Raw genomic sequence first — 10765 nt, forward strand, 5'->3', positions numbered from 1 at the left:
AAAAAAAAAAAAAAAAAAAAAAAAAAGCCAGTGATATTTTAATCTGAGAATACATCCTAAAGATATACTTTTAGAAACCCTACTTCTTCTTATATGATTATTAGTACTTTCTCAACTTTCACATTACTTGTCCTTTATTTGTAGAGTATTTGTGCATATTGTTTATATGGTCCTAGAATAAATCCAGACCAAAACAAATGAGTCTGCCAGCGGCTGGCTGGAAACTGAGAGGTTACCTTGGAAGCTTAATCGGTAGAAAGCCTTACTTGAGTCTCCCAGCATTTGGTAATTCACCTGTCAGTACAGTCTGTCGAGAAATGATTCTTGGGAGAAAAGTAAATTTTGAAGACAGTATAATTTATAAAATAAAGAAGACAGCCTGATGAGATTAATCAGATTTGAATCTTAAAGAGATGTGTATCTTGAGCATATTGCATAGTGAATTTTTATTATTTTCACTCAAGGGGGAATAAAATATTGAAAGCTAAATGTGAGTCAGGTGGTGAGTTTGCTTGTGCTCCATAACTCTAGGTAATCACTTGAGTGAATAACATTTCAGAATGCATTTTTCTTAACATAATTTCAAAATTGATTTGAGGGTATGGAAAATTTCACCACACTTAAAATTCATGCTGATTTGGGTTATTTCTGACCTGTATAGCTGCCTCTAATTTTTCCATGCTTTTAGGTAGAATTATATAGGAGTGCGTTACTGGCAATAATTGTATCTATTTCATTATGTATTTATTTTATATAGAAAAAAACATTGTGAATTTGATCAATGTGGAGGATATATAGGAGTAGGGAAAGATGAAGGCCAGTTATGGTGGCTCATGGCCGTAATCCCAGCACTTTGGGAGGCTGAGGCAGGTGGATCACTTGAGCCCATGAGTTCAAGACTAACCTGGGCAAAATAATGAAACCTTGTCTCTACAAAAAAAATAAATAAATAAACAATTAGCTGGGCATGGTGGCATGCGCCTGTAGTCCCAGCTACTTGGGAGGCTGAGGTGGGAGGATTGCTTGAGCTCAGGAGGTCGAGGCTGCAATGAGCTGTGAGTGAGACTCTGTTTCCAAAAAAAGCCTATCCCAAATTATTGAAAAGTCTGCTTTATAGAATATTTAAACAAATAAAATTTGAGATGTTGCTTCATGAATTTTTATTTTATTTTAAAGTTAATTTTGGCCAAACACAGGGTAACACTGAAGTTAGTTGGACTTGGACAGTTGCCCTTCTTGGATGACTAGAGAAGAGTGGATCCTGGTGGCTTTTCCTTATTGGGTTCAGGGTCTCCATTCTCTGTTGACTTCAACACGGTTTCATTAGGGATGGGTTGGAAGGAATTTATCATGTTTTCTACTCCTGTGCCCACTGCATTCTCTGTTGTCCACTGCTCCCCCCCTTCAATAGAAGAACTCTACACTAAAGTGAGAACAAATTCTTGATTCTGTGCTGGGTGGGCTTCAGACTCCTCAACCCATAAATTGAAGGTGTTAAAGTATTTTCCCACTGTTATGTTCTTTTACTTTGTTTTTTGTTTTGTTTTGTTTTTTAACAGAGCATGGCACTGATGTTAGGCTCTGCATATAATTGCATAGCTGCTTTGCAAAGTGGTGATTCCAAAGTGCCTAACAGAAGCCCAGACCTCAGCATCATGCCACATACCCATGTATAACACACCTGTACACATACCCCTGAATCTAAAAATTAAAAAAAAAGTCTGTAACTAGTATATTTTGAGAAACTTATGGATCGTAAAATTAAGAGTTTTTCTTAAGACACCAGCTTTTCTGGGTAGAAAAGATTGTATGCACTCACAATATATTATAATAGTTCTTTTTTTTTTTGACTGATTTTCCCTTGAATTTTTTTAGTGAGACAGAAAAGATGAAAGAAATGGCTTCTTGGAGCTCACAGTGTTCCTCCAGTGTCATAATTCTCTCCCAGTAAACTGTCTCCTGGGCTCTCTCCATCAAACTGACTTTTACCTCCTGCCATTCATAGAAGTGTCATGTTAAGATCTCTGATTATCTCCTTGTTGATATATTACTTTTTTCCTTCTGTCTCCTTGAAATCTTCAGCTTTTGGTGAAGTCATGGACTTCGGTTTCTATGTCATAACCTTCTACCTTTTCTTTAATGTTATATTTAAAGGCTCCACTTTGCACACTTTCTGTTGGCTTAGAGACTCCCACAGACTTCTCTGTGTGTAGTCCAGTCCTCATTTTCCTGTGCACTAGAGCCCTGTCCAGTTCTTTTCCCTCCCACAGATTCAGCTGTCATCTCTATCATCTCTCTTTCTTTTTTTTTTTTTTTTTTTGTGAGATGGAGTCTTGCTCTGTTGCCCAGGCTGGAGTTCAGCCGTCATCTCTTTATCATTACACTTGTCTCAGTCTTGAAAAATGTCTGCCCATATCAATCTTGAACTACTCAAGCTAATCATGGCCAGTGTTGAACTACTCGTCCTTTTTTGATTTTTGGTATTAAAACTTTAAAGTTTTATGAGTATGATCTGTTTTCCTGAACTTGTCAACAGGATACACCATAGTTTAATTGGTTGTAACATATAATCAAATTATTGGCAGAATCTGCCTTTTCTTTACAATTTTTTTTATACCTACCTTTTGTTTAACTTTGTTTGGTAGTTCCCAGTCCCTCGTTAACACTATTGTGACCTCCTCAGAATATAAATATTAGCTGTCTCCCCACCCCTTCTTGCTGTCATTACTGTCATGCTGTCATTAATATGAGCTCATTCATTGTGTTTGCCACGTTACTTTGGCGCTTTAGAACCAGGTTTCTCAAGCTGGCCTGGAATTAGCAGCAGTGTGCCAGGAGGTTTGCAGTGCTGAATAAACATGGACTAGTTTCCAGAAGCTTCATTTTGCTCAAAAATTTAGTAGAAAAAATTTAAAGCAAACACAGCTTCATTATGAAATAGAATACAAAATTCACATGAATTTTTAAGCTAAAATGGGAGACTTCGGAGTCTCTTTGCTTCAAGGTACTTCTGTGTTACTACTCTTATGGAATGTACCTTGTGTTAGTATCCTTAAGGTATTATTGGGCTTTAGGTTATACTATGGATCAGGCAGCAAAAGCCTAAGGCCTTTTCTCTACTTCAAAGCCCTTTCTCAGTATTCTTCCTATTTCTTATTTTCCTTAGGTTTTCTCGGGTAATTTCAATTAATTAACTTAATTCACTCCTCTGCCTCTCACATGCTCTGCTGTTTGCCTGGAATTCAGCCTTTGTAGTCATTTTTGAAAGACAGGTGATAATTTCGACAGTGTATTTGTTCTACATGGACTCGGGGATCTCGTGGTTCATTACACCCACATTTTCTTTTGGAAGAAACTTGAGTATATTGCATACACACTCTGTATTTTACGTAATCCCATATAGTTACACACATACACATACACATTTACCCTATTTTTCTTTGTCATTTATTTTTCAAGTGTTTATTACAGCACTTGATATGTCTAAGGCACTGCAGAAGCACCTTCAAGGGGGCTATTAAGAGAAGTAAGACATCTAAAAGGAGAAAGATAAGAGAGAAATAGATCAAGTTTAACAGAATTTCAGAGGAGGGAAAGATTATTTATGGCTGCTTCTTAATGGAATGAACTTTTGGCTACTTAGAATACAGTGAGTTTTCATGTGTTTATCAGTATCCTTACTGTTTTGGGATACAAATTGCATGATTCAAAGTAGTCTACCTAAATATATATACATACACTTAATACTGACAATATAAAATAGGTATAGGAATGTAATACATTTTCTTTGGCTTGAATAAAATCTAATTTCTGAATAACATTGTCTTGTGAATATAGAGTCGAAGGAGACTTTAGCATAATTACAAAAGAAGCATCATTATTATTAGCATAATTACAAAAGAAGCATCATTATTATTAGCATAATTACAAAAGAAGCATCATTATTATTAGCATAATTACAAAAGAAGAAACAGACTGAAGAGCTGAAGCTTCACCCAAGCTCTTCACTCCTAGTTCTGTGCACTTTACCTTGTAAAAGAGGTGATGCTCCCATGTGATGATCTTGTGTTTGACATCGAATCTAATTATGTATGATAATTTTTAGTTTTTATTAAACCTCTTTATGAAAATGACTTCCTGAACTTTTTTTCTATTTAGGAAGACATTTGCTCTCATTTGAAAGATCATGTGAAACAACTGGAAAGGAATCAAGAAGCAATCAAGTTAGAAAAGACTGAGATCATTAACAGGTTGACGAGAAGTCTAGAGGAGAGTCAAAAGCAGTGTGCCCACTTGTTGCAGTCCGGTAGGTGTCTGGTAGGGCCACTGTCTCCCCAGAAGGCTGGTTCAATATGCAGAAAGAATATAGTAGGATCCATGAATTGTAAAAATCCAGAAGGGATAGAAATCACAATCAGCAATAAATTTCTTAAAAAAAAAAAAAAAGAAAAGAAAAAATATAAATATATATATAAAGGTTTAGTTTGTTTTATTAAATAATTTGGAAGCTGGACACCAATATAAAGTACCAAATAAAAATAACCATCATTCTACTGAGATAATTATTGTTAGTGTTTGAATGTATTTCCTTCAAATGAAATGAATGTACACACATAGACAATGCCCTGCTTCTTTATGTAACGCATTTCTGAAAGCATACTAAAGCTGAACATGCAAAAATTGAATAACAAAATACGTTATAAGGTAATTTCTATTCCTGAAAACTAAAAACGATTGTAAAATCCCATTATATTTTGCTTTTTTAGGCCCAATATTTGATCATATAGTTCTATCCTTTGTATAACTTCTTTCATATTTCTCCCCTCATGATGGAATAGTGACTTACCTCATCAGTTGAGGCCAGAGAGTTATATTTTTGTCATGCTTCAGATTTCTAATATGGTCTTTATGGTATTAAGTTTGAGACATATGTTTCCTATCATTTTAGTTTCGGCAGTTGTTTCATTTCTTATTAATTTTTATAAAATGATATTAGAGCAAAGAACAATAAAATCACGTTTGTACAAACACTGCTATATAGACAAAACTTTCCTGTTTGCTGGTAAGTAGCTCACATTGTGAAAGCAGGTCAACAGTTATTCATTAACTGATATATGAAAGTCACACTTTGGCATATGAAAGGTAATTTAGACTGTTGGTACAATATGTGAAAGGGTGAGTTATTCAAAAGCTGAAAGTACTAAAGTCAAAGACTGCCTAAATATATGTGTATATATGTCTTGGTAGGGGGCAAAATTTGGATTATGGTTTATTAAGGGCCCCTCCCTGTTTAGTTTTATAGCCTTTGTTTTCATTTGGCATTCCTTGGTGAGCCTTTTTCCTGGCTGTTAAATGCTTTGAAAATATTATTTTTTTTAATGCCATCATTGCTTCACTTAATCATTTCCCAGATGGTCATCTTCTTTTGAAACCTAATAATGTCCCTTTTAAATTGGGAACAGTCCACCCACCACCTTGCCCAGTACATTTAAAATATGAGGTTTCTAAAGTTTCAGAATTATAACCCTAATATACTTCATTTACATGTGGAGGTGGGGATGCTGGATAGAAAAGCATTTACAAAGAAGTTAAAGGCAGCACAATGTAGTTTTCTTATTGCAGGGTAGAAATGGGTTCCAAAGAATTTTTTCTTTGGCTTTCCATGAGTTGGAGTGTTATCCTCCTATTAAAGGACTTCTGGAATGTTAAGGTCTGTAGATAAGGCTGATTTGATTCATAAAAAGGTCATAGTAGCCCATGCCTTTAACTGCCCAAGGTCATATAGGATGCCATACTAAATCTGGGAAATGTCTGGTCCAGACCTATGCCTTCTGGGTCCCATGGGCTCTATGTATTCTAAAGAGACAGTAGTAATAAAGCAGAACTTTACTTTCTGTAGCCTCAGTGGATTCAAGTCTTCTGTAGATTGTAAGTACTTTGTCCCCTTACATTTTTTCAGTGTATCCTACGGTTCTTTCCTTTGCAGGGTCAGTACAAGAGGTGGCTCAGCTACAATTCCAGCTGCAGCAAGTACAGAAGGCACATACTATGAGTGAAAACATGAACAAGGCTTTGCAAGTGAGTGTTGCCACTTGGAAGAGACTCTATGGGTATCTGAATTAGGCAGTAGTTACATCACCTTTTTGAATCTTGGGTTTCTTTGTATAATAGAGGTGGTTGGACCACCTTCAAACCAGCCCATGGGTGTTGTTCACCATCTCCTTCACACAGTTGGCAAGTCAAACCTAAGTCTGTCTAATTGCAGAGCCAAGGCCCTGCACTTCCTGCCAGTCTCCCTGCCACCTCCTTCAAGTGGCATGTCCTTTCATCTTTGGGTGTATCCCAGAGATCAGTTCATCTGTGGGGGTGAGGAATGTTGAATTTTGCTGCAATTCTGTCATATTCTCCTCCAGTGCTACTTAATTTTCCACTGGAGGGGGAGGAAAATATGGGAGAAGAGTTCCATTATTACCTCCACCGAAAGAGGTATTTTGCCTTTTCACCACTGGCAGGCTATAGTACAACACGTTCTTGGCAAACCAGCGTACTTTGTCCTGTACTTTAGTAAGCCAGAAAGTGCCACCATCAGCATTTCAGTCCAAGGAACACACCATTTTCCACGGAGGATAAAATCTAAGAGACAGAGGTGTGAGAGGAAATCATTATGTTTGTTTTCTCATTCATTTAGGTTTTACTTGAAAACCTGACATATGCTGGCCTTTATAAAGTATAATGTATACTAATAATATATTTGAAGAAGTTTTTTTGCCTTCTGTTGATCATTAAAACAAATTTTGAAACACAGAATGACTGATTTCTTCATATAGGAAAATAACGAAAATTATTTTTAATAATTTTGTGTTGTAGGAAGAATTAAAAGAACTAAAAGATGAAATTTCTCTCTATGAATCTGCTGCAAAACTAGGAATACATCCAAGTGACTCAGAAGGAGAATTAAATATAGAACTCACTGAATCATATGTGGATTTGGGTATTAAAAAGGTCAACTGGAAAAAATCCAAAGTTAACAGGTATGGAAAGAATATTTTAGTTTATTGTAGAAGAACCAACATTAATAATACTGATGATGCATGCTATCTGTTTTAAGGTGAAAGCGTATTATTTTCATATGTTAACACTGTATATTGAATGCAGATACCTTGCATTTATCAGTGATATATGAAAAATATACATTAATTTTTCCTAGGAACCTTACTATAACTTTACTTTTAAAGTGGAGATTGTTTCTTTTATACTACTGCTTAATACAGATATTTTAGCAATCTCATAGAAGGAAGTATTTTATCACTCCTGCCAGAGTCTAACTGGGGAGGGAGTAGTGGTGGTGGTAGAAGGAGAATTAAGCACTGAAAGGACTCTAGAAGCACTTGCTGCATGGAAGGTGCTATTCAAGGCTCTCGGAACAGAGTACAAAAGATAAGATAGGAACTGTCCTTCCCACAGGCAGCTTACGTGTTTTCTGGTCAGGGAGAAAGAAACATTCTTGGAAACAACTAAGTGCTATGCATTCAATGTTATGTTTGATGTATAAAGGTGGGATTTACACATTTCCTGTACTGGTTTTGGATAGGGAAGAGAGATACGGTGTTTGGAGGAGATTGTAGTTAGGTTAAGGAAAGATTTTTGGATGCGTTTAGCTCTTACCGCCACCCTTTTGTTTATAGTTTAAGACGGAGTTTGCCATCATTATTGAATTATAGTTTCCTGAGAGTGTTTAATACATATTGTATTTCAGGTATTACACAACTAAATACAAATATATAAATGTCCTGAGAAGTTTGCAATATGGTAGGTTTTAGAAATTACATATTTTGAGACTGTGATTCCATTTTAAGAACAGTAAGACGAGATTCAGTAAGTTGAAATATAAAGTGATCAGGTGATACTGTGAAAGAAGATATTATTTGAGTTTATTGTAAGGCTCCATTTATCTAGAGGTCTGTCTTCAGGGACTGTCATCCCTACAAATCACAGCGCTTAGTATCACAGCGCCAGAAGGAAGCAAAGAAGAAAATATCACAACTGGGCCGGGCGCGGTGGCTCACGCCTATAATCCCAGCACTTTGGGAGGCCGAGGCGGACAGATCACGAGGTCAGGAGATCGAGACCATCCTGGCTAGCACAGTGAAACCCTGTCTCTACTAAAAATACAAAAAATTAGCCAGGCGTGGCGACGGGCGCCTGTGGTCCCAGCTACTTGGGAGACTGAGACAGGAGAATGGCGTGAATCTGGGAGGCGGAGCTTGCAGTGAGCTGAGATCGCGTCGCGCCACTGCACTCTAGCCTGGGAGACAGAGTGAGACTCAGTCTCAAAAAATATATATATATATATCAGAACTGGATTATATGATGTGTTTAGTAGGAGCCACCTTCAAGTTCTTATCCCAGGACCATATTGACTTAGATTTATTTGTACCCCGTGAATTGTCTGATTTCCTAACTTACTGCAGAGGGCTAGGGCAAGGGTTGGGAAAGACAATATCAGTCCTTCGGCCAGCAGCTCAACCTTAGCAGGGAGAAAACTATGGAAACCCAACAGGCTGGAGTTGATGAGTATCACAGCAAATAGCTCTACACATTTATATATGTTTGATCCACATCAGAATGTCCACAGTTATGATCCCAAGTTGTCAAAGAAAGACTTCCACTTTGGTCAGTAAATTAAAGCAATAAACAAAGTGCATTATATCTTTTTTGGACAGATTTATATAAAATGTTAATATAGTCACCTGGAAAATTCAGTTGATAAATGATGGCTGTTACTATTGTTACTCAGTAGATGGTTGATTAAAACAGCACTGATCAGATTTTATATTAAGTCACATGAATTTTATATTAATTCAACACATACTTTGTAAAACATTCTTGATCCTCAACCTTGTGAAAAATATCAAATCCAATATTATTATGTGAGAGTTGGAAAAACCAGAGTGAACTCCTTTGCTCAGTAAGGCCGACAGTAGCAGAACCAGTACTTGAACCCAAACTCCTGTGAAAGGTTCAGTTATCTGTCTGTTCATATTTACACGTCAGTTAAACCTTTTTGCCTTAAACTCCTTTCTTCATGTCTTTTATTTTTGAGGATTAAAGATGTAGTTCATGCCAAAAAATATTTTTCTCCAATTTGTGATTACTTTTAGTTTCTGCTATAATTTGTCTGGGAATTGAATAAATAATACATTATATATATTTATCTTTTCAAATAGTTACTTATTCATGATGTCTATTAAAATATATTCTGCCACCTTTACACTTTCTATATTACTTAGTGCTCATAGCCAAAATCCTGTACTCATCTTTTTTTTTTTCTTTTTTTTTTGAGACGGAGTTTCGCTCTTGTTGCCCAGGCTGGAGTGCAATAGCATGATCTTGGCTCACCACAACCTCCACCTCTCGGGTTCAAGCAATTCTCTTGCCTCAGCCTCCTGAGTAGCTGGGAATACAGGTGTGTGCCATCATGCCCAGCTAATTTTGTATTTTTAGTAGAGACGAGGTTTCTCCATGTTGGTCAGGCTGGTCTTGAACTCCCGACCTCAGGTGATCCTCCCACCTCGGCCTCCCAAAGTGCTGGGATTACAGGCTTCAGCCACTGTGCCCGGCCTCCTGTACTCACCTTAAAGCACATTCCTATAGATAATAAACCTGAGATACCACATCATTATTACAGTAAAAGGAATGATGGACGCATTCAGTGGGAAAGTGAAGAATAAAGCACAGCATGATTAGTCACTGAGGCTCGGCAAAAAGACATCCAGTGAAGCACAAGATAAGCGAAGAAACGTTTTGCTTGTAGTCATCCCACCCGCTAGCAGTTTAATAGGTGATATTTTAGCTTCGTGGAAAACTAAAAGCAATTATACTCAGATCAAATTGAAAGGAGATAAAGGAGAGAAGATATTTGTCCCTTTCCCCTGGTCTACTGTGATTCCTAGAATAAGAGGAAGCAATAATTTTCCTGTGTTGGGAATTTTAGTTGACTTGGGCTGCTTTCAAATCACTGACCCAAATATTGGTGGCTACAAGCTTTTATTACCAACTACGTCCTCCCTGAAGCTACTGCCTAGTAAATTTTAAGGGTTTAGCCTCAATGTTCTATTTTACATTCATGGAATTTGAGTAGCTAAATCTGCATGCAGCTTGCAGACAGCTTCCTCTCTCCCTTATTATAGTTGGCTGCTAAGCTCAAATAATAAACATTTAACAAGTGGAATGCCTTTTCCCTTTGGTCTTCTCAGCAGGCTTCATAAGGGACTACAGTTTATTTGGATTTAGGAGAACTGACTTCCATAGGGCTCAGTAGTGAGCCTTTTTCAGGATTGGTCACCACCACTGATTTTTTTCCCCTTTGAGGAAAGAAGAGAAAATTATTTTAGCAAGCACTTTCTCTCTCTCTCTGACTTGGCTCCCTCTAGGAGTACAGGATGTGCTATTTCAGTGGTCGGCATTCAGTAAGAAAAGAAATTGGGGATGCATAATTTGTTAACCGAGCAAAATAATAATTCTGCTTAAGGTTAGTTCACCAGGCCGGGCGCGGTGGCTCAAGCCTGTAATCCCAGCACTTTGGGAGGCCGAGACGGGCGGATCACGAGGTCAGGAGATCAAGACCATCCTGGCTAACACGGTGAAACCCCGTCTCCACTAAAAATACAAAAAACTAGCCGGGCGAGGTGGCGGGCGCCTGTAGTCCCAGCTACTTGGGAGGCTGAGGCAGGAGAATGGCGTGAACCCGGGAGGCGGAGCTTGC

At 37.5% G+C, this 10765-nt stretch overlaps 1 protein-coding gene across 1 annotated transcript in view; it reads left to right on the forward strand.

The window, feature by feature from the left end:
- CEP152 (centrosomal protein 152) overlaps positions 1-10765 on the forward strand; it is a 74584-nt gene that overhangs the window by 23924 nt on the left and 39895 nt on the right. Inside the window, 3 exon segments of the mRNA XM_017872775.1 lie at positions 4159-4306; positions 5987-6078; positions 6868-7031. Coding sequence (XP_017728264.1) covers positions 4159-4306; positions 5987-6078; positions 6868-7031 — 404 coding nt within the window.

Source organism: Rhinopithecus bieti, unplaced genomic scaffold (genome assembly GCF_001698545.2).
Source record: "Rhinopithecus bieti isolate Rb0 unplaced genomic scaffold, ASM169854v2 scaffold_6945, whole genome shotgun sequence".
Lineage (NCBI taxonomy): Eukaryota > Metazoa > Chordata > Mammalia > Primates > Cercopithecidae > Rhinopithecus > Rhinopithecus bieti.